The 25,404-nt window shown below is 40.5% G+C and overlaps 1 protein-coding gene across 1 annotated transcript in view; it reads right to left on the reverse strand.

The window, feature by feature from the left end:
• Positions 1 to 25,404, reverse strand: part of LOC138742608 (immunoglobulin superfamily member 22-like) — a 64,778-nt gene that overhangs the window by 26,076 nt on the left and 13,298 nt on the right. Inside the window, exons 5-11 of the mRNA XM_069897258.1 lie at positions 21,348 to 21,447; positions 18,544 to 18,586; positions 17,434 to 17,608; positions 13,413 to 13,526; positions 9,349 to 9,511; positions 5,923 to 6,195; positions 1,489 to 1,773 (exon numbers count right to left, since the gene is read on the reverse strand). Of these exons, the coding sequence (XP_069753359.1) occupies positions 1,489 to 1,773; positions 5,923 to 6,195; positions 9,349 to 9,511; positions 13,413 to 13,526; positions 17,434 to 17,608; positions 18,544 to 18,586; positions 21,348 to 21,447 (1,153 nt within the window). The remainder of the gene's footprint in view (positions 1 to 1,488; positions 1,774 to 5,922; positions 6,196 to 9,348; positions 9,512 to 13,412; positions 13,527 to 17,433; positions 17,609 to 18,543; positions 18,587 to 21,347; positions 21,448 to 25,404) is intronic.

Genomic DNA, 25,404 nt, shown 5'->3' on the forward strand with positions numbered 1-25,404 from the left:
GCTCACACCACTTACATGCAATATTATCTCATGAATGTACTTCTTATCTTGGCTGCTAATTTGATACTGACTGCATATAATCTGCATTTTCCTTTTGCAACAAAATTGCATAATACAGAGAATAAATGGAAAATTTAAGTAAATAGAAAATGTTCAAAGGTTGCATTGAGTCAGTGGCACTTAACCCATTTCAACTTTTAAATTTTGCTAGTTCTGAAGATCTAAATTCTAAACGCTGACCATTTCTCTCTTCAGATTTCACATTTATTCAGATTTATTGTCAGAGTACATACATGACATCACATACAACCCAGAGATTTTTTTTCTGTGGGCAAGGCACAATTACCACTTATTGGTAGTGCAAAATAAACTCTACACAGCGTAAACATGAAAACAAATAAAGAACTGTAAAACAGATATCGAATGTAAGGAAACCAACTGCGCCATCCAGAGAGAATTTTTAAAAAATCAATAAGGTGCACAAGAGTCCTTAAATGAGTCCCTGATTGAGTTTGTTGCTGAGGAGTCTGATGGTGCAGGGGGAGCAGATAACATTGTACTAAATTATAATTTACAGCATTTTCTGTTGCTATCCTTTTATTGATACTATGAAAAGAAAAAAAAATCTCAATCATTAACTATTGACACAATCCTCTCTCCTTCATGGTTATATGGTCACATCATTTTCCAAATAAGATTTTTTGTCATCAAATTTGCATTCACTCCTTGCTTTTCCCATATATTTTATTTCCTTCTTCAAAAGTTGTGTCAGGTGAGTAATTCTGTTGACCCCTTAGCATGATCTTTACTTCCCTGCTTTTTTCCAGCTTAGCTCTATCCTTCTTCAGCACTGCCCACTACAAAGAAACCAACTATCCATTCCTCCCAACTCTCAAACTTTCACCCTGTTCCTCAATATTTTGCATGAAGAACCTCTGCAATGTGCTATGTTCACAACTCTACTCCCAGTCAAAGGAAATGGTTGCTAATAAATAAACTGTCCAGTTACAGTTTGGACACAGAACACTTTTAACACTGCCGATTTGCACAACTTTGAAGTGGGCAGTGGTATGAAATCAATGTCATTATTATCCCACATGTAAAATGCCAAAAATTACCAAAAAAATCAATGTAGAAATTTGACTTATTTTATCTGGGAATTGGGTCAATATGAAAGATTATTATTCTACATTGATCTCTCAAAAGATTTCAAACATTAAAGACAGAGATAAAACTGAGATATTTAGAAAAATAAAAATGTGAGTTGGATTTTTTAAAATCCAAACCATAAATGACATGTAAAGTATTACCAGGAAAGTATGAAGGAGTAAACAGTGATTTACAATTCGAAGCAATGTTATACTTGTATACACATAATGCATTCGTAGAGAACAGAATTGTGAACAATACGAGGGATGGTGAATTTAGTTCATTACAAAAGGAAGGTTTATTGAGCATAACAATGTTTTAAAAATATATTCTTCCTACCTACAACGTTCAACATAGATGAACAGGTGTATTCTCGTTCATCGTTGTCTTGTTTGGCAACAACTGTGTATTCTCCACCATCATCAAGCTCAGCATCATCAATAATCAATTCTACACGTCTTCCTTCGTGATTCATATTGTACTTTGGTGACCTCTTAATTTCTTGGCCATTCTTTAACCATTTAATTCGAACATCTTTGGAGCTCAGTTCACATTCCAAACGGGCTTTACCTTTCTCCTTTACACGCACATTTTTTAAAGCACTTGGGAACTGGATGGGGAGCCCTGCAAAAGCAAAAAAATACTTAAGTGTCAAAAACGGTGTTGTCAATTCTGAGTTACATTATAGCAAGAGATTACTAGGCAGATCCAGGAAATAGTTCAAGGGTGTAATCACAAGGTCCTTGAGAATGTCTTATATTCCCACTGACTTCTAGAAATCCATATCCCATTACTGTTAAAAATAAAAGAGGCTTTTCAGATGCCTTTCAGAACTTTGAGTTCATTCATCACACCATAGCCCATTGTTAAAACTGTGGAAGGTGCATACTCTTGTGTCTTGGTGTGAGCTTGCAGGCGCCTCAGATTGAAGAGACTGCCATCCGTGCGGTACCGGATGTAAACAGCGTCTTCATTGTTGGGGTCTTTCATGGCTTGGTTCAGCATCATGCTGAAGAAGATTGAAAAGAGGGTTGGTGCGAGAACACAGCCTTGCTTCACGCCATTGTTAATGGAGAAGGGTTCAGAGAGCTCATTGCTGTATCTGACCCGACCTTGATGGTTTTCGTGCAGTTGGATAATCATGTTGAGGAACTTTGGGGGACATCCGATGTGCCCTAGTATTTGCCAAAGCCCTTTCCTGCTCACGGTGTCGAAGGCTTTGGTGAGGTCAACAAAGGTGATGTAGAGTCCTTTGTTTTGTTCACTGCACTTTTCTTGGAGCTGTCTGAGGGCAAAGACCATGTCAGTGGTTCCTCTGTTTGCGCGAAAGCTGCACTGTGATTCTGGGAGAATATTCTCGGCGACACTAGGTATTATTCTATTTAGTAGAATCCTAGCGAAGATTTTGCCTGCAATGGAGAGCAACGTGATTTCTGATTTCTCGCCTTTGTTTTTGTACAGGGTGATGATGGTGGCATCACGAAGATCCTGAGGCAGTTTACCTTGGTCCCAACAAAGCTTGAAAAACTCATGCAGTTTGGCATGCAGAGTTTTGCCGCCAGCCTTCCAGACTTCTGGGGGGATTCCATCCATACCTGCTGCTTTGCCACTTTTCAGTTGTTCGATTGCCTTATATGTCTCATCCAGGGTGGGAACCTCATCCAGCTCTAGCCTTAGGGGCTGTTGAGGGAGCTGGAGCAGGGCGGAATCTTGGACTGAGCGGTTGGCACTGAAAAGAGATTGGAAGTGTTCTGACCATCGGTTGAGGATGGAGATCTTGTCGCTGAGGAGCGTGAACTACTCCGTGAACTACTCTTTGCAGATGATGCCGCTTTAGTTGCCCATTCAGAGCCAGCTCTTCAGCGCTTGACGTCCTGCTTTGCGGAAACTGCCAAAATGTTTGGCCTGGAAGTCAGCCTGAAGAAAACTGAGGTCCTCCATCAGCCAGCTCCCCACCATGACTACCAGCCCCCCCACATCTCCATCCGGCACACAAAACTCAAAACGGTCAACCAGTTTACCTATCTCGGCTGCACCATTTCATCAGATGCAAGGATCGACAATGAGATAGACAACAGACTCGCCAAGGCAAATAGCGCCTTTGGAAGACTACACAAAAGAGTCTGGAAAAACAACCAACTGAAAAACCTCACAAAGATAAGCGTATACAGAGCCGTTGTCATACCCACACTCCTGTTCGGCTCCGAATCATGGGTCCTCTACCGGCACCACCTACGGCTCCTAGAACGCTTCCACCAGCGTTGTCTCCGCTCCATCCTCAACATCCATTGGAGCGCTTACACCCCTAACGTCGAAGTACTCGAGATGGCAGAGGTCGACAGCATCGAGTCCACGCTGCTGAAGTTCCAGCTGCACTGGATGGGTCACGTCTCCAGAATGGAGGACCATCGCCTTCCCAAGATCGTATTATATGGCGAGCTCTCCACTGGCCACCGTGACAGAGGTGCACCAAATAAAAGGTACAAAGACTGCCTAAAGAAATCTCTTGGTGCCTGCCACATTGACCACCGCCAGTGGGCTGATAACGCCTCAAACCGTGCATCTTGGCGCCTCACAGTTTGGCGGGCAGCAATCTCCTTTGAAGAAGACCGCAGAGCCCACCTCACTGACAAAAGGCAAAGGAGGAAAAACCCAACACCCAACCCCAACCAACCAATTTTCCCTTGCAACTGCTGCAATCGTGTCTGCCTGTCCCGCATCGGACTTGTCAGCCACAAACGAGCCTGCAGCTGACGTGGACTTTTTACCCCCTCCATAAATCTTCGTCCGCGAAGCCAAGCCAAAGAAGAAGGAAGGTGCATATGACACTCCCAGACCCACTTGACTATCCTATTAAGCATTTACTACCCCATTCTATGGCATAATTTATGGATCCCATCTTACAATCAACAGAAGAGGAATGGAAACAAGTTATTCTCCAAACTGAGAACTCTCAGAAAGAAAATGTTTTCATTAAATTAAAAAAAGTGCTTCATGAAGATGCCAATTTAAGAATTGGCCATAGAAATTTGAAATTGGTCTGACATTTATTCTCAGGTGGGCCACATGATCTAACATATTTCCAATCTTTTAGTGGGACACCCTCAGGATTCAAAAGCATTTCCTTACTTCTATGGCTCCATTCTCTGGTCCTGAATTTCGCAATTGCAAGTGAACACAAATTAGTTCCAAAGGGCTAACCTGAGGCTACTGGACAATGCCATCAAGCTGGTACCTGCAATAATACAAGGTAACCTTTCACCACTAGTTGGAAAGGACAACAAAGTCTTCGTCAGATGTTTGTTCCATAATGTGACTATAATGAAAGAAAGTTCATGCTTAAAGGCCAGTAAAATGAAGGACAAGGCAAAGGAGCAAGATCAGTTAACCAGTCAGGAAGAACGTCAGCAGACAATAACTGTGCACATGCTTCCACAGTATGTATCATAACCAGAATAATAAGCCTCTTTGATGATACTTGGCACTTGGATTGTTTGCATCAGGACCATGGTAGTAGCATACTTTCTGAATTCTGTAGATAACCTGTTTATCTAAGTGCATTCTCAATTGTGCAACTGTTTGGAGCAACCATAGTGGAAAGCTTAGTAACCACAAACCTGTAGGCCTGTTCCTTCCTCTGCAGATCATCAATTTCAGTTTTATAACCAAAAATCTCCAGATCATCTTCTAACGGTGATGTGCTTACATGATTAGGTCTTGTATTGTTTCAATTAGTACAAAATCAGCTGTGTACATGCATGGTATTACTAGCAAAACTTTCTTGCAAAGACATTGAAAAAACATTACACAGTGGAGGCTAACTATGCACATGTGCTGTTGCATGAGGAGATCTGAAAATTATGCTGAGGTAATCAGGTACAAGGACAGCACAGCTGGTGTAGCAATTAGCACAACACCTTTACAGCGCCAGCGATCGAGGCCAGGGTTCAAATCCTGCGCCGTCTGTTAGGAGTTTGTACTTTCTTCCCGTGTCTCCATGGCTTTTCCCCAGGGGCTCTGGTTTACTCCCACCATCTGAACATCGGGGATGTAGGTCAATTAAGTGTATTTGGGCAGTACAGGCACGTGGGCTAAAATGGCCTGTTACCGTACTGTATGTCAAAATATAAATTTTTAAAAGTTCAAAAAGTCAGCCAAGTAATGTAGAAAATTTTTCAGCCGAGACTGCTTGTGCTCCATGATAATGATACTTCTATAGTGAACCACACTGGCTTGTGGTAGGAAACATGATTAGAGATCTTGCTCTAGCAACTCCATTCATAACAGTGGAGATATCATAATTAAGAGGATTAAAAGAAAGTCATTATTTAAAAATGATTTTTGGTTTGTAGGCTTGATTGATCAGTCCAAGACAAATTCAATTAGTTTAGCCTTACTGATCCAATCCCAATATGTGTGTGTGTGTGTGTGTGTGTGTGTGTGTGTGTGTGTGTGTGTGTGTGTATGTGTGTGTGTGTGGTGTGTATGCGTGTGTGGTGTGTATGTGTGTAGTGTGTGTGTGTGTGTGTGTGTGTGCGTGTGTGTCTGTGTGTCTGTGTAAATTAACTATGACTGAATTAAATAAATCCACACTTTACCAGTCCTAAAATAAGAGTCAGAATTTATCAGTTTCAAAAGAAGTTTCTGGACAGTACTACTTGCAACCCTCACTAAAGCCACCATCCTCAAAGAGGATATAGGCATATCTGCGGCAATGGCTTTCACTTCTAAGACATTCCACCTGACCTCTTTGATCACTTAGATAAAACTTACGGTCAATCATCAGTTCAGATGAAGAGATTTGGTCTCCTGCAGAAAAGCTGTATTCACCAATGTCACATGGTCGAACATCTTTGATTTTCAAGGTGTGTGTCAGGCCATCCTCAGACACAATGATATCATGTTTGTCATCTCGCTTCAACTCAATACCTCGAAACTTCCAGCAGACATTTGGTACTTTCTTACTGAGACGGCACTCAAAGGTCCCCGTTTGTCTCTCCACCACCTTTATAGGTTTCAGCTTCACTCCAAACCTAAGTGGCTCATCTATAAGAAAATTAATTTAAAATCAATCTCAAGTTGTAGAGGAAGAGAATCAGGCTGTTGAACAGCTAAGCTACAGATAGTAATGTACATCCACAGGACTGAAGGCTTCATTCATTCAGTAACTTTGCCTTTATTTTAAATCTGCAATTTTGATTTTATTTCCATTTTATCCAAGAAATTATAAGGAAATCAAGACTACAAAGAGCTATAATTATTCTTTCTTTCCGGCACAAGGACAGCTTCTTCCCCGCTGCCATCAGATTCCTGAATAATCAATGAACCAAAAGACACAACCTTACATTTTATGAACTATTATTTTTTATATAGTAACATCATAAGATGGTTTTAATATGAATGTTTACACTATGACGCTGCCACAAAACACCAAATTTTATGACTTGTTCAGGACAATAAATCCTGATTCTGATACTGATTCCAATGAAAACAAATGGTGACATTGACAACGTGCATTTAATAAAGTGAAACATTTTGAGTATGATCATGCAAAATAAATTGGCCTGATAGCCATCATAGAGAGTTCATTGAACAACAGCTTTTTCCCTCCAAAGTTTTAGTATTTCACCTACATGTGGTGCTTTAGCTGAGAAGAAATAATTAGAAAAAACAATCATATGAACCAAAGCAGGTGGAAAATTAAGGACTGAGACAAACAATGAAATTACCATGGGTCTAAACCCTGCTGCCTTGGATTGAAAGCACACATCAAAAGATTGTGTCTGAAAGGAGACCTATCAAGAAGCTTGCTTAACTTTACGATATTCATGCTTCTAAAGCTCCTCGGTGCAATCCTCAAACTTTCTTCTAGATGATGATAGTTTCATTGTCTTTAGCATGCAGTGTTTCCACAGAGATCGACTTCCACTGGCAGCTCCCATCCCCAATAAAACCTATCCGACCACATTCCATTTCCTTGGTTTGCAAAATTACAAAATTCTGGTAATGCTGCAGTGAGATTTCATGAAAACAAGGGTTTACATTTCTATAAAACCTTTCTCACATTAGCAAATCCTAAATATGCCAGGCAGCTATTTTTGATGCATCTCTGTATTATGATATTGACAGAGATGACCATGATACAGTCTCTGTGGAGATGAAGTCCAATGATAGAGTCCATTGTGTTTGTCACTGAAATTGTGCTGAATGGAATAGATTCAAAATAGATTTCGTAGTTCAAAGTTACAACTATGAGACATTGTGGACCTTATGCAACATCAGAAATATACATCAGTAGAGTTCTCATTGCCCAGAATATCCATCACTTTACGCTCACTATTAAACCATGGAATCAAATCTGGCTCAATTAAGGCAACAGGCACACTGAAAAATGATGAGATACCAGCCATGCAAAGCTGCAATATGGGACTACATGCTTGCTAAATAGCAACAATTGTATGAAATATTAAAGCTACACAAACTCACCACCACTGGATCAGATCAAAACCTTGAGCACATAAGGATGGAAATAGTGGTGGACAGTTGAGAAATGACTGGGAGGAAAAGGCTTCAAGAATACATGCATTTTCAACAAGGGCCAGGCCATTATCTGAGTACTAAATACAAGTCTGTAACACTGGCAATCATATTCTACCAGAAGTGGTGAACAGATAATCTATTTTGGGTTTCTGCTAAGATCCCTATTATCACAGAACCTGGTTCTCAGCCAAATGAATCTCCAAAAAGCAATTGTGACCGATCATTGGTACTGAAGATGTAAACTTCAGAATAGACATGCCTTTGGCCAAGTACAGATGCAAAAGATCCTACATGACGTCCATCCAACAACGGAAGAATATCCAGGTGCCCAGGCACGACTGATTAACAAAAAAAAAAGGACAAATTTAAACTGTCTAATTGCCACCCAGTAAATTCTCAATAAATCAGCAAAGAGATAGATGCCATTTTCAGCAATGCTTTGAAGTAGCATTTACTCACTTATAAACTGCTCACAGATATGTAGCTTGGATTTCACTAGTGTGTTTGGCTTCAGGCCTCATCCTGGTTCAAACACAGACATGAATCCCAGAGGTTGCTGCCCTCAACAGATCAACTTTTGACTGACAAGTAGTCTTTGAAATATCAAAATCAGTGGGCATCGAGGAGAATTATTCTTTCTATTGGCTAGTGCCACATTTTGCACAAATTAATATTGGTGTTGGAGTTTAGTCATCCTGATTTGGAAATATTTTGCTGACCCTGATCTAAATTCTGGAATTTAACAGCATTGTGAAAATGCCTTCATCGTAGTCATTAGCACAACACTATTACAGCACCAACGGCCCAGGTTCCAATTTGGCGCTGTCTCAGGTGCTTGTACGTTCTGCTCAAGTCCACATGGGTTTCCTCTGGGTGCTTCAGTTCCCTCCCTTGTTCCGAAAAGGTAGGTGGATGGTGGGATGATTGGTCACATGGGTGTATTATGTGGCCCAGAAGAGCTTGTTATCATGTTGCATCTGTCAAGCTAAATGCTACATATTAGGGGAACAACAGTCATTCATTGCCAGTTTCTCAAAAGCAAACAAGGGTATGTAATATGTGCTATTCATTCCAACAATGTCCAAATAAAAATAAAAACATTATGAAAAATATTGAAATTTAGTCACCATTGTTCCACAAACAGCATTATTGATGATGGCCAGAAATCCTGATTTAGTGACTTGGGATAAATATTGGTTCAGATAGCAGAAATAACTGCCATGTTTTTTCTTCAAATAATCACTAATGACTTGAGGACGGAATGAGGGTCAATTTAACATTTCACCAAGAAGTGCAAGTTGCACCCACAACCTTTCATCTGAAAGGTGACTACAGATCATAATTGAGCCAGTATCAGAGAATTGAGGTCTAAGAAGCAGGGTCGGTGGAAGAAAGACTTTAGGGAAAGCAGACTTCAATATGGGGAATGAGACCAACTGACTCCATTTCACTGTCTTTCCATATAATTCTTTGAGGCAGTAACTAAGCTGAAGAGCATGAAAATCTGGAGGGGAAACATTCCTCTCCTAACCTCCTATCTCTGGAAGCAGTTGTTAGTGACAATCCATATGGAGATGGTGTAATCACCAGCTTTTAACTAACAAGCACTGAACAGCTTTACAAACTCTCATGAAAAAGAAATGGTTTCTGTATCTGTACCTTTCACATTTAGGTTGACAGTGAATTTTTTGTCTCCAACTTGCAAGGTGTATTGGCCAGAATCTTTCTGAGTCAAGTTTTTTACAGAAAGCATATACTTTGTTCCCACTTGTTTGATTTCAAACTTTCCCAGTGAGAATTGTGTCCTTATTGGCTCACCATCCTGTAACAAACACAGATAAAAACCACACATTGTTAACTATTTGAAAATCACACAGATGTTTTTTTTCATTGAAATAATGATTCAATGTACATTTGATACTGTAAAATACACACAAGGGAACAAGTACATGAAGTCATAAATAAACAGCAAGCTATATTATTATAGAGCATACCCCATTCATATATCTGCTGAGTGTAGCACCAAGAGCTACTGGAAAGTGATCAGAAGCAAAAACTGTGATTGATTGCATTTTCTCATCTCTTCTCCAAGACTAACATTGAATCCCTGCTGAAAGTCAACTAATGAAACACAACCCGTTTACAGTTATATCTTCAACCTTGCACAGATTAGTACTCCATAAAACATATTTATATTCAAAATAATCTGGTCCAATATTCCTTCAGTCTGATTTCCAGTGATATATAATTGCTGGCCTAACAATCTTTTCTCTCTTTTTTGTGAATAACCCTTTCTCCTGTTGAGCTCATATATCTTAGATTAGCTAAGTCCACTGTGCAGACATAGTGGGAGTTGAAAGCTGTATTTTTGCAAAGATAATCACACTTATCTGCCAGAACTTTGGAGGAAGAAGGCAAATTGTATAAATACTATTTGTGCCATTTCTCATGATAACGTAATATGTTCCACCAAAACGACTGTAAAACATTGGGAGGATATTAGCCAAATTCACCCAGTTATTCTTACTAGGCGCTCTGTAAGGTTTAACGCGTGCTGTAGTTGCATTTTATATCCAATTGAGAATTAGCCTGTTTGCCATTCATGTGCCCTTTTGTACAATGAAATCATCCAAATATAATTTTGATGAGCAAGCATTACAGTGAGAACCACAGAAGACAAAAATTAACTAAAATGAAGCAGAGCATGCTGTTTGTTGGCTGAAGATTATAAATGGAAGGATAAACAGTTGCACATACTGAAATAAAACATCAATTCAGCATAAAATATTTTGAATTGAAGGAATTTTTCTGTCACAAACAAAAATCCTACCAGATTTTCACATTAAACTAAAAGAACAAAAATAAATAATATTAGGAATAATTCTGCTATACTAGTTTCTGGCTATATTACCTGTATTTCAGAGAAAGTAATTTTCCAGAAGTAAGGTTATATTGAATTTTTAATTTAGAATTTAAAATTTAAACATACAGCATGGTAACAGGCCATTTTGGCCTGTGACCCCATGCTGCCAAATTATACTCAATTAACCTACAACCCCCAGTACGTTTTGAATGGTGGGAGTAAACCGGAGCACCTAGAGGAAACCTATAGATATAAGGAGAACATACCAACTGCTTACAGACAGCGCAGGATTTGAACCCCAGTCCTGATTGCTGACGCTGTAACAGCATTGTGCTAACCGTTATGCTAACCAAGCCAACCCTAATGATTGTTCCTAAGTTATTCAACAGAGTTATGGTTGGAATGAAAATTGGGTATATTTTACCATGGAATGTTAGCTGTTTTTACGTTCTCCCTCATCACTGGCCCTTCGAGACTGAGTTCAGATATTATATGCTATCCAATTCTACAACACCTCACAGACCTATAATTATTATGCGATAGCAGAAGCAACAGTGGAAAACAGTGAGTCTGAGATCCATGACCATTTGCTCATGATTTCCTCCAAGCCCCACCACAACAGTTTGAAGCTTACCAAATATACATAAATGGAATCCACAAGCCATTGATTTGTACAATTGCTCCCCTTAGAAACTACTACCATTGTAGACATCTCACCATCTATTGCTATCCATTTTCCATTCTTCACTGCCATTCATTTCCTTTCATTACCATCATTGCTATGTTTTTCCCATTTCAGTGTTACATTCCTGCAATGCTATTATTCATCTCATGTTTCTCTGCATTGTTCCCAGTACTGAAAATAATATGGTAAGTTGAACCTTCAAATTTGCAAATGACACAAAGATTGGAGGTACAGTGGAGAGCTATGAAGGCTGGACCAGCTGGAAAAAAATGCTGAAAAATGGCAGAACAAATTTAATGAAGACAAGTGTGGGAGGACAAAGCATGGTAGGGCTTACGCAGTAAATGATAGGACACTGCAGTGTGAGGAACAACAGAAGGATCTGGGAATAAATACACAATCCCTTGAAAGTGATGCCACAGGTAGATAGGATCATGAAGAGAGATTTTGGCACATTGACTTCATAAATCAAAGTATTAATTACAGGAGTTGGGATGCTATGTTGACATTGTATCAGATATTGGTGAGGCCAAGTTTGGAATATTGTGTGCAGATTTAGTCACCCTACTACAGGAAATATCTCAATAAAATTGAAAGAGGGTAGAGAAAATTTACAAAGATGCTGAAACCTGAAGAGAAGACTTATAGGGAGGGGTTGAACAGTGTAGAACTTTATTTCCTGTAACATTAGAAAAATAAAGGGAGATTAGATGGAAGTATTTAAAATTAGGAGTATAGATAGGGTTAATTCAAACAGGTGTTTTCCTCTAAGCTTAGGTGAACATTAGTGGGAACTTCTTCACTGGTGGTGAGAGTGTGAAACAAGCTGCCAACAGAAGTGGGGGATGCAGGTTCAATGTCAACATTTAAGATAAATTTGGATAGATGATGGTTGGGAGGGGTATGGAGGGCTATGCTCTGGGTGCAGGTCAATGGGACAAACCATAAAATTTGTTCAGCATAAATTAGATGGGCCAAAGGGCCTGTTTCTGTGCTTAAGTGTTCTATGGTTACTTCAGCTTCAGAGATACATGTTGTCCTTTGCACCTGAGCCACGGGAGCTATGTACTAATGCAGCCTGCAGTATGAGGTCACCAGATGATTTCCATTAACATTAGAATTGATTTTGAGCAATTCTGAGGAAATAGGACTGTATTCCAAAACTATTCAAGTGTGCAAAATACTAAAAGTTGATGTTTATGCTAATTCCAGTTTATACACAGGTAGTGGGAATATTGGTTTCAATAAATGTGAGAATCAGCTTCTTTTGACTTTGTAGTATCGCTGCCAATGGGAACTCAGGAGTAACTTTTGTTTAAATGGACAGTATATCTCTGCTGTAATATACTGTCTAGATTAAAACATGAATTTTCAAATGTAGACATACAGCATGGTAACAGGCCATTTTGACATAAGAGCCTATGCTGGCCAATTACACCCAATTAACCTACAACCTCGGTACATTTTGTTTTGAACAGTGGGAGGAAACCAGAGCACCCAGGAAAAGCCCACGCAGACACTGGGAGAACATACAAATTCCTTACAGACAGCGCTGGATTGGGCTAACTGCTACACTAACCGTGCCATCCCAAATGAAGATGAACTTCTTGGTAAAAACCGAACACAGGCATCAAAAATAATTCTTCAGGGAAAAATCTATTTTGAAGATAATATGAATAGAACTCTTAAATACAAAATAAGAGCAGAGAAAATATTTCAGCTGCAGGTTTCTTCCATGTTGCAGTCTTCTTATTTTAAATTTTAACACTAAAACCTTTCTTAAAACATTTCCAATCAGAGATTTGATTTATTTGCTGCAGATTATCACAAGAGCCACAAAAAGTATTTTAATGGTATATATAAGGGATACCTTGCATGAAGAAGGGACTTTATAGTGCTGTATTGGAGATTGCATAATTATACATCAAAAAGTGCTAAGCTACTACTAAAATGAAATAATGTCCAAGTTTTAAGAGTTTCGGGCATCCTTAGAAAGAGAAATGTTGATGGTTCTCTTATCGGGCCTGAATATTCAGTATTTATTGCTCAATACCACACAATTAACTCACTGGTACTGCAGTAGCGATGCATAATGTGACATTCTGAAACATGATTATCAGCTTACTTGAAATACTCACTGGCAATGCTAATAAACACCCAGTAACCCTGCCCCACCTTGAACCACTGCATCTTAATATTGGGATCCTTCAGTTCCATAATTGTCTCAAAAGTAACTGTTGAGTCAGCTTTTCCATCCATATCTTCCAATGGCTTTAAAACTTTCACTGCCTGTCAGAGAGGGAAAAAGAGAGCATATGTCACATGTCCTACACATATTCATCAAGATAAAGAAAATGTGGTTGTTGGAGGACTGGATTTTCAAAGTTTAGGTTTACCATATATTGCAAAGTAAAGTTCTTTATCCAGTGCATCAGTAGGCAACCCCGAGCTCAGTTGTTGTGTAATGAGCATTCGCCATATTTAGTCAAAGGTCAAAGTTCAAATTTATTGTCAGAGTGCATATATGAAATCACACAAAACCCTGATATTCTCTTACCTGTGGGACCGGCAACATTTCTATTAATCAGTCGTGCAAAAACCAGTACTCCAGAAAATATATATACACACAAAAGAGAGAAATGTAAACAAGGAAAGAAATGCAAACAAACTGATGGTGCAATACAGAAAATAAATTATAATAAATATGCAAAGTAATGAGTCTCTGACTAAGCTTGTTGTTTAGAAGTCTGACGATGGAGGGGTAGCAAATGTTCCTGAACCTGGTGGGTGAGTATTGTGATACCTGATGAAAGCAATGAGAACAGACCATGTCCTGGAGGAGTGGATCCTTGATAATTGATGCTGTTCTCCGAAGGCAGCGTTCTATGTAGATTTTATTGATGGTGGGGAGATTTTTGCTTGTAATGTATTGGGCTATGTCCACTACCTTTTGCATGGCTTTCCACTCAGAGGTATTGGTGCCCCCATACCAGACCAGCTGATCAGCACACTTTCCACCACATTCTGTAAATATTCGTGTATAATGTGTTCTGTATATAATGTGATTTCCCCCTCCCCCCATTTTTGAGGGAAAAAAGGGGAAAATTTTTACCCCCATGTATAATACGACCCCCCCTTCCCTCACCTGCCTGAGTCGCGCTGCTGACTCACTGGCTGCTCGCCCCAGTCGCGTTGCCATCTCTCACGACCCCCTACCCTCCCTTCACCCGCTTGAGTTGTGGTGGCATCTCTCTGGCCCAAGTGGCGAGTTGCAGAAATTAAAAAAAAAATTTAGTCCTGTGAATCATGTGACCCCCCCTACTTTTGAGGGGAAAAAGAGGGAATTGTTTTTGCATTATACTCGAATATTTATGGTAATCTGAGAAAATAGAGGCACTGACATGACATTCATGTGTTGGGTCCATGAAAGGTCCTCCAAATTTGTGACAGCCAGGAATTTAAATTTGCTTACCTTCTCCACCTCTGGTTCCCCGATGATCACTAGATCATGTACCTCTGGCTTTCCCCTCCTAAACTCCACAATGCTCCTTGGTTTTGCTGATATTGAGTGTGAGGTTATTATCAGTACACCATTCTGCCAAGTTTTCAATTTCCATCCTGAATACTGACTCATCATCCTCGTTTATACGACCCACTAGTAAACTTGTGGATGGTGTTATTGTCGCACTGAGTCACATAATCATAAGTGTAAAGTGAGTAGAGCAGGGGGTTAAGAACACAACCCTGTGGTACTGATGGAGAATGTGGAGGAGATGTTTAATTTTAATTTATTCATTCAGTACTGTAACAGCCCATGAGCTTGTGCCACCCAATTACACCCATGTGACCAATTAACATACTAGCCCATATGTCTTTGGAACATGGAAGAAAAGCGGAGTCCCAAAGAAAACCCACACAATCACAGGAGAAAGTACAAACTCCTTAAAGATAAATTTGAACCCAGATCGCTGATATTGTAATAATGCTGTGCTAACTGAAATGCTACCCCTACTATTCCATATTTATGGGAAAATATAATAACAAGAGGACATATATCATGAATGGTCAGTCCCAAAGGAATATTGATGAACAAATAAACCTTGGTGTACTTCTAGAGGAGGGCAGGGTATTGAGGAAGGCATCTAGCATGTTTACCTTCATTAGCCAGAGCACAACATTTAAAAATTGGAAGGTATTTAATACAACATTGATTAGGATACAGTTGGAATAGTGTATGCAGCTCTTGTTACCATACTATAGGAATGGTGTGATGGCTCTGAAGAGGGCGTTCAAGAGTTTCACCAGGATGTTGCCTGGTATGGAATGTCTCAATTATGAAGAGAGTCGGGATAAAACAGAGATTATTTTCTTAGGAGCTGAAGAGGCTGAGTGGAGACCAATAGAAATGTACAAAGTTATGAGAGGTATTAATAGAGTAGATAGTAAAAAAAAAATTTCTCTGCATCAAAAGCCTTTTCTCCATATCCCTCAAACCCCTTACTATGTAGATAGTAAACCTGATATTCCAAATTGTACAATTGTATTGGAAAATGAAATCCTGAAACAAGTTCACAATTTCAAGTACTTTGGATCATGGCAAATGTGAAATAGATATAAAAGCAAGAATAGCAATGGCAAGAACAGCATTTAAAGAAATGAGAAACATACTAACGAACAAGAAAATAGCAATTGACATCTGCCTCAGAACTCTCAGTTGCTACATTCTACCTATATTGACGTATGGCTGCGAGTCATGGACCATCACAAATGCAATGGAAAAAAAGCATCAATGCAGCAGAGATGTGGTTTCTTAGAAGAATGCTATGCATATCATATGCAGACAGGATAACAAATGAAGAAGTTCTACAAAGAACAAAAACAAAATGTATATTACTTTAAAGAAACAGAAAAGAGCAATCAAAAATTCTTTGGACACATCATGCAAAGAGATACATTAGAATATTTAGTTGCAACTGGAAATCTCCAGATGCTGTCTCACCAGTACCTTGTACAGTTGCAGCATAACCTCCCTGCTCTTAATTTCAATCCCTCGAGCAATGAAGGCCAACATGCCATTTGCCTTCTTGATTGTCTGCACCTGCAAACAAACCTTTTGAGATTCATGCCCAAGAACTCCCAAGTCCTTCAGCGCATCAGCATGCTGCAATTGCTTTCCATTTAAATAATATTCTGACTTTCAAATTGGATAACCTCACATTTGCCAACATTTCACTCCATTTGCCAAACCCTTGCCTACTCACTTAACTGATCTATATCTCTGTGCAGGCTCTCCATATCCTATACACAATTTGATTTTCCACTCAATTTAGTTTCATCAGCAAGCTTAGATATACTACACTCTGTCCCCTCTTCCAGATAATTTATGTGTGCTGTGAACAGTTACTGACCCATGCAGCCCCCCAATCACCACTGAATGCCAACCAGAAAAAGACCCCTGCACCCCAACTCTGCTTTCTATTGGTTAACCAATCCTCTATCCATGCTAATACATCACCCCAACTCTGCTTTCTATTGGTTAACCAATCCTCTATCCATGCTAATACATCACCCCCAATTTCATGCATCCTTATCTTCTGTACAAGTCTTTTATGCAGAATCTTATTGGACGCCTTCTGGAAATTCAGGTAAACAAATGTCTATCTGCTCCCCTCTATCTACCGCTCTCATTATATCCTCAAAATACTCCAGTAAATTTGTCAAACAGGACCTATCCATGCTGCATCTCCCTAATGGATCCATTTCACTCTAGATGCCTTACTATTTTTTTCTTCAAGAATTTTCCCAACTACAGTTTTTGATCTTTGTAGAACTTCTTCATTGTTATCCTGTCCATATACAATGTACAGAGCATTCTTCTGAGAAACCACATCTTTGTTGCATTGATTTGTTTTTCCATTGCATTTGTGATGGTCCATGACTCAGAGGTAGAAGAATGTAGCAGCTGTAGAATGTCTTCTTTGATTTCCTTAGATTTCCAAGGTTGGCTGACCCCATCCTCACTGTCCTTGTTTTCAACTGCTATATTGTAAGAGCACAACTATTTTTGTTGCTCCTCCATGATTTTAACTCTCAGTTTGTTTGAACGAATACACTGGCTAATATATTGTTCTTCCTCCTTGAACACTGTTTGCTACTCTATGGCATACTCCAGAGCCATTCCTTATTACCCTCCTACCTCAGTTTCTACTTTTTTCTTCATTTCTTTTAAGCGTTTCAGCATTCCTCTAAAGTCAGTGAATCCATGCTCCATGCAGATTTTCTCATAGTCCTTCTTATCTGCTTTCATTAAGATCTCCCACATTTCCTTTTCATCTGGAACCCTCTTTTCTTCCTTGGGAGCTGGGGCTGACCTGCAAGTAAATCTCAGTTAGTTTAAAGTATCTTCTATTATTTCAATATTTTCCATGGAGGTATGATAGTGGAGAGGGTGAAAGAGTTACAGAGAGGTGAAAAATAGCAATGGAGAATGGGAACAGGGTTGTAGTGGAGAAGGTTCTGCAAAACCACATTTTCAATGCAAAATTAATGAACCTTACCCAATATGTGCCAGATCACCAACTCTGCAGGATCCTTTCCCACTGTGTATGACTTTTTACTCTTTATTTGTGTGTGTGTGTGTGTGTGTGTGTGTGTGTGTGTGTGTGTGTGTGTGTGTGTGTGTGTGTGTGTGTGTGTGTGTGTGTATGTGTGTGTGTGTGTGTGTGTGTGTGTGTGTGTTCATACACACACACACTATCCCAATTTTAAAATGTCAGATATCCATGTATCTCTCAGAGGATTAGCATGCATAGATCATAATAGTCATTTCACATCTTCAGTGTTTTTAATTTTTACTTCCCTTTAATGTTATTTGCACATTAAGAAACCTCCATACAGCATAAAATTATTCACTAGGTTCCCATAAGTCATTTTTAATTGTTTCCACATTTATCCAGGTATCAATATTTATACCTAGCAGTTAGTAGTTGAGTACGTTCACCCTCTTCTACTTTATTTCACTCTCTGTCTGTGCCACGTTTAGATATCAGATATTCTTCACATCAACCTTAGTTACTCAGGATGTTCTCCGTCATATAACATCTAGACAACTTGCTTGCCTTAGATACCCTATACTTAACTATTAAGTATTGGTTTTTTTATTGTTCCCAAGTATACCTTCCAATTTACCAGCTAACACATAATATCTGTATGTACCTCCTTACCACCTGGATATCCTTCAATATCACACTCTCATTTAACAAGAGCCCTCCCGAAACCTCCCTGGGTAATACGCTTAAGACCTTACCTTTTCTTCAACATTGTTCGGAAGTTTAACTGTTTATCTTGATCTGGAATATGAAAATAAAATGTGCATGAAGAGACAAATGAGTATGAATTAATTAATTCTGAACAATTTGTTGACAGGATTGGCTGGGATTTTTTTCTCAAGACAATGGACAGTTTCAATATTAGAATCAATGATGTTGCAGAATTGAATTTAGTTCTTCAGAATTAAGTGATACATCTACAAAACATAATTAACCTAAATCTTTTTTAGAAGTTCTTCAGTATATAAATTTTATTTTGTATCAGGAGGTCATCAATAAATCTGTTTCTAGAATCTTCTATCTACTTAGATACATTTTCATAAAAGGTGTTCAGTTTAAAACACTAGGAATGGCTGGACTCAGTATCCCTGAGAACATGATATAACTGATTCTGTACAAAAGAATCCAGTATCTGCCACATAATTAAAATAGCAAGGCCTTTAACAAAATGATGTCTTCAACAGAACAGCCAGAAACAGGAAATCTAATCAATTAATGCCCTCTTCAACTCATGGCAAGAGAAGTCAAGCATTTGTGCATCTTGAACAGGTCTAGTCTTCAGTGTAGAAGCTACCATATTTGTGATTCTGCGCAAAAGAAAATAATGGGCAAGGGCTTGCTGGCCTGGTCACCCAACCAAAAAAAAATCACTCCCTGTCTCTCCTTGGCCATATTTATACAATCTAGAGCATATGGACAATTACCAGCATGATTAACCATCTGTACCTGTAAAAGCCATGGCATTCATTCCCGAGTCCAGCTACAGGATCTCCTGGAGCACAAAGGGGAAGAACATCTCTGAAACTCTCCGGACATGTGCATCGCATTCCCTCAGTGCACCTGCCCATCATTTAGTTCAGCTTTGTATTTCTTCCCATTGATTTTAATATGCGTGCTGGGAGAATAGCACCGTCTAGGCTTGAATGGATTGATTTATTTAATTTAATTTATTTAATTTTTTTAATGCATGTGCATGTTTTAAAATTTATTACTTTCTTTACTTTTTTATTGTTCTTATTGGTACTTAAGATCTTTTAATCTTTATTAGCATCAACGATATTCATAGCAATTCAATGTAAATAATTACAAAAGTGAGCATTGACCCCAATCTACCTCTGGAAAACTTGGACTTGCTGGCCTTTAACCACTTCAGTGGGGCAGATGCTCCGGATGTCTAAGCATCAGCTTATGTATTTTGTTTCACTCAGTTCAGTGCCAAACCTTTGCTGATCTGGTGAACTCTTCATGAAGTATCAGTGGACAATAAAACTTCCCCAGCACTTAATCTTAGAAATCTGCCACTAATCCTATGACAGACTAGATGTCGGACCAGCCCAACAAGTAAATAGAATTTAACGTGAAGAAACAAATGATGGGTGGATAGTTATTAATTTCCTTTTTATTTGATTTGATTCAGTAAATTTAATTGTTTTTAAATTTCAATGTTTTGACTATTTTCTCAAAATATGTTTTAATAATGTCTAAGTGCTTTGAATTTTTATGACCATCAAAGCCATTCACAAGCATTCAAATGAAACAACAGATGACAGCCAGTGAGCCTATGAGCAAGACTTCACTGGTGGTCAAAGCTGTTCCAGAGACAGAAGCAGGGAGGGAGGCTCTGAGTAAGGCTGAATCTCTTTGATTAACTAGGAGCTGATCTAAATGGAAGATTGCACAAGACGCACATAACAAAAAAGAGTATGTTCCATTCCAAGCAACAATGCGCAATCTTGGTCAGGCATTCCCACTAAAGTGCAAGATCTGAAAGGCAATGTCTCAACATCATTCTGGGAAATCCCACTCACAGCTGGCGAGCTCTTGGCGACTTGCAGGTCAGGAACCAACAGAGGTTGCCGGCTGCTGGTGACTTGAGGCCAAAGAACTCATGCCAAGCTGTGGGCTGCTGAAGGCTGGCTCACGAGTACCAGGTATCGGAACCTGGATTTGAGATGGTGCTGAGGGTAAGAGGGGCTCTTGAAGGGCTCGGAGTGCTGACGGGTTCCTCGACGTGTCAGAGGTCTGGATCTGGAGCTTGGGATGCTGACGGTTTGAAATTAATTGGAATCTTGTACAGCTGCAGAGGCTGCAGGATTGCTGGAGGCACATCCACGGTCACTCAGTGGCTCTCTTTTGCTTCTTTTTCTCTGACTATAAGAGGCACTAGACAATGTTAATGATGAATCTTTGCCTGCCTTATGGGAGACTAAAGGCAATTTCATGTAATATAACGTTTCTGATTTATTTCCATGACAATAAATAGTATCTGATCCGATTTGAAGTTAGGCTCCACTACTGGATTTTGCCACTTAGTTTTGTATGGGAAATGACTCAGCACTCGAACTGCAGAGAAAGGTTACGCTGCTTTGGAAATTGCTGTATTTTTGACCTAGCGATGATAAAGAAAAATTTGTCTACCTCAGGAGTTGGACGAGATCTTGGCATGAGTGTTTATAGATAATTTCTCAAAATGTAATTCTTATATATATATATATAAATATATATATGTTTTAGAAAATGAAGAAGACCATGCCTGCAAACAAGAAGATTATAGACAATATTTAAGCATATAAATGCCAACTAATATTTGCTTCAAGTGGCTGATAAATTATGATTTATTAAATTTTCCAATTGAATACAACCTTTCTCAATAAGAAATAATTAATTCAGGAATAATATGTTTAATAGAATAAAGGAAAAAAGTGTCACAAATTCTTGACTAACTATTAACTGCCTTCGATAATTGCCCAGTAACATACACTCCCACTGAGGTCATACATACTTTCAGTCACGGTCAAAAAAACCATATATGTGCTGTCAGCATGAACGTTGGAAGCAATGCACTTGTAGCTATCTTCATCATCTGGAGTAACATTATCCAGCTGCAAAAAGGAGAATATTCATAAATTATGTACCACTTAAACAATAAAATCTTAATTTAATAGGAAGCAGAATTCTACACTCAGTAAAATCTTGGATGAACAATTTCAATGAAGAAATGAAGAGATTGTAAATGTAAAATCATTGCTAATCTGTTCTGTACCAACAATTCAACATATGGTAAGCGCAGTGTTACATATGCTGTTCTGGGAATCAAAAAAGATAATCACACCAGTAACATATAAGGCAACAAATTGGTGATGTTCTTAGATCAATATTCAGAGGTCAGGACTTGCTTGCTCTGGACTACACATAACTCCAGATCCATTAATTTAGTTGACTATTAATGAAATTTACAAGAGTCTTTAGAACTATGAATAGATGTAGAAAAACCCACATCTGAATGAACAAATAAATTGTACAGACGCCAGACATAAGAGGGCAAGAGAAAACCAAATACAAAGTTTCTTCAATGTAGAAATAATAGGGAAGTATCTGAAGGGGATCTTGACTCACTAACTTAAACAACCTAACAGCCTGCAAAAGGTAATGGGCAAAGCTCAGGGCATTACAGGCAAAATCTTCCTCACCATTGAGAACGTTTGTTGGAAAGCAGCAGCCATCATCAAGGATCCACACCACCCAGCACACGCTCTGTTCTCGCTGCTACCATCAGGAAAGAAGTATAGGTGCCACAATATGCCCCACCAGGTTCAGGAACAGCTGCTACCCCTCCACCATCAGACTCCTCAACAAAAAACTCAATCAGGGACTCATTTAAGGACTTTGACTTTTGCACACTAGATCTTTTCAGACTCTACCTCTGGGGGAAGCCAAGCTATATACGCTTTCAGAGAACAAAATTGCCCATATCCTGGTGGAGTTTCCCTCAATAGCAGTACCACAGTTCTCCACGGTTGAGCCAAAGCATGGGCTAAGGCATGACATTCTGACCAAGGACCCCTACTCCATACCAGGGCACACCGACTCCCTCCAAAAAAGCTCAGCCTAGCGAAGGAGAAGTTTAAGAAAATGGAAGAGCTAGGGATCGTGTGGCCCTCTGACAGCTCCTGGGTCTCCCCTCTCCACATGGTGCCAAAAACAGTGGGGGGGGGGTAGGGGGTGGAGGCCATGTGGTGACCTCTGCCACCTCAACAAGGCCACCATGACCGATAAATATCCCGTGCCCCACATCCAAGATTTTGCCGTCAACCTGCATGGGCTACGGGTGTTTTCAAAGGTGGACCTTATCCAGGGGTACCACCAAATCCTAGTTCACCCCCAGGACATGCCCAAGACTGCGATCATAACCCCATTTGGCTTGTTTGAAATTCTCTGCATACCCTTTGGTCTGAAAAATGTGGCACAAACTTTCTAGCGACTGATGAACACTGGGCTAGGACTTCCTATCAGTGTTCATTAATTTGGATGATATACTCATCACCAGCCACAGCCGCAAAGACCACGCCATCCACCTGAGATAACTGTGTACCTGGGTGAGTGAGTTCGGGCTGACAATCCCATGAAGTGTCAATTCAGCCTGGACACTATTGACATCCTGGGGTACAGAATAAACAAGCACCCCGAAAAGGTCAAGGCCGTCCAGAATTTCACCAAGCCACATACAGTAAAAGGGCTACAGGAATTTGCTGGTATGTTCAACTTCTTCCTTATTGGTTTGGGGCCTGCATCATGTGCCCCCTCTTTGTGCTAATGGCAGGCAAGTCAAAGGACATTACCTGGGACGATGAATCTTTGAGGGCGTTCCAGAATGCCAAAGATGCGCTGGCCAATGCCACCTTCCTAGTACACCCCAGACCAGAGGCACCAACTGTTCTGACAGTCAACAACTCTAGCACAACTGTGGCAGGTGTACTGGAACAACTCACTGAAGGTCAGTGGCAACCCCTGGCCTTTTTCAGCAGGCACCTCTGCCCCCACCCTCACCCCAAAGCTCAAATACAGCGCTTTCGACCGAGACCTATTGGTGCTGTACCTACTTTTTGGAAGGTTGGAAATTCAAGATCTTCACCAATCACAAACTGATGTCCTTCACCTTCCATAAAGCATCAGATTCGTGGTTGACCCAACAACAGAGACACTTGTCCTACGTGTCTGAATTTACCACAGACATACAGCACATCGTGGGGAAAAGCAATGTGGTAGCTGATGCTCTGTCATGCCCTGCAACCGAGTTGGTACACAACCTGTCCCAGGGAGTTGACTACGTGGCTCTCATCAAAGATGACAGCAGGACCCTGAGATCTCTGCATATATGACAGCCATCTCTGGTCTCAGGGTGAAAGACGTCCTCGCTGGCCCAAGTAACCTGACACTACTGTGCATGTTCTCCACAGCAGCTCTCACCCCATCGACTTGGCCGCATGGACGCACCAGGTTTTCAACACCTTCTGCATCCTGCCACATCCTGCAATCTGAGCCATAGTTCAAATGGTGGCTAGCAGGTTTGTCTAATTGCACAAACTGCCAGTCCTCAAAAGGGCAGACTCACACAAAGGTGCCCACACAGACTTTTGAACCAGTGCGGCGCAGGTTCAGCTATGTGCATATTGACATATTGGGGTTGCTACCAGATTCCTGTGGGGCGAGATACTTCTTGACCATGGTTGATCGCTCCATGAGGTGGGCTGAGGTGGTCCTGCTGGCTGATACCACCACAGAAACCTGTGCCAGGGCACTCATCGACACATGGGTGTCCAGATTTTGGGTCTCAGAGCACCAAACCTTGGACAGAGTGGAACAATTTATTTCTGGGCTCTGGGTGGCGCTGGCTAACTTCCTGGGGACTCAGCACCACCACACCACAACTTATCACCCTCAGGCCAATAGGTTGGTGGAGCAGTTTCACAAGCACCAGAAGGTAGCCTTGATGGACCAGTTCAAGGGTCCCAACTGGGTGGATGAACTGCCTTAGGTCCTACTGGGGATTCACACTGTGCCAAATGAAGACTTAAACTCCTCAGTGACAGAGATAGTCTGCAGAGCACCCTTCATCACTCCAGGGGAGTTCCTGGCCCCCAACAAACACCCAGAAGACCCCGCGACCACCCTTGAGAACTTTCAGCAAAAACTGGGGTCCCTGGTCCCGCTGCAACCCTCATCACATGGCCAGCCCAAACATAACATCCTCAGGTACTTAAAGACTTGTCAGTATGTATTTGTGCGAAGGGGTGCACACTGGCCACCCTTATAATGACCCTAAGAGGGGCCCTATAGGTTCATCAGGGACAACGGCTCCACTTTTGTCCTCGACATCAGTGGTAAGGAGGAGACTTTTCTTGTTGATCGCCTGATGCCAGCATATCTGGACCGTGATCAGCCAGTCTCCACTCCTCCCCCGCGACGCAGGGGCAGACCGACTAAGTCAGTGGACAATGGCCCAATCACCGGTTCTTGTGGGGGCGGATGGGATGTGTAGTGGCCTACGCATGGAGAAGCGGACCGGCCCACAAAATGGCTGATGAACGTGGTGACCGCACAGACCTGGAGTAACACCAGTCATTGTCCCAGGTGACCTCCCACACGGCAGGAAGACAGTGAACTGTGGCGGGAATGCTGGCCAATCCCAGGCCGGTGCTCCAATGACAAGGGGCCATGACTTCAGCACCTGGGGCCCATGTAAACGCGTTGGCCAGTGCAATAAACCAGTCTTGACTTCAAGGCTTTGGTGTGCGTGTCGTTCTTCTCCATGCCCATGTAGCGCGAATGCTACAAAACCATATTTTCCTGACTGAGATCATAGTTGGACTAGAACAGCAATTTGAAGATAAGACTATTCAAGAAGTAACAGCGAGGCTTCAATTCTAACCTCCTGCCTCTGATGTTGAGGATATGGTGAGTTAATGATTGGTGATCATGTGTAGCCTTTATTCTTTTCTTCGTGAATTGATTCAAGAACTTTGGCAAAGCAAAATGCATAAATTCAAGAGTGACAGTCA

The sequence above is a fragment of the Narcine bancroftii genome, chromosome 1 (genome assembly GCF_036971445.1).
Source record: "Narcine bancroftii isolate sNarBan1 chromosome 1, sNarBan1.hap1, whole genome shotgun sequence".
Classification (NCBI taxonomy): Eukaryota; Metazoa; Chordata; class Chondrichthyes; order Torpediniformes; family Narcinidae; genus Narcine; species Narcine bancroftii.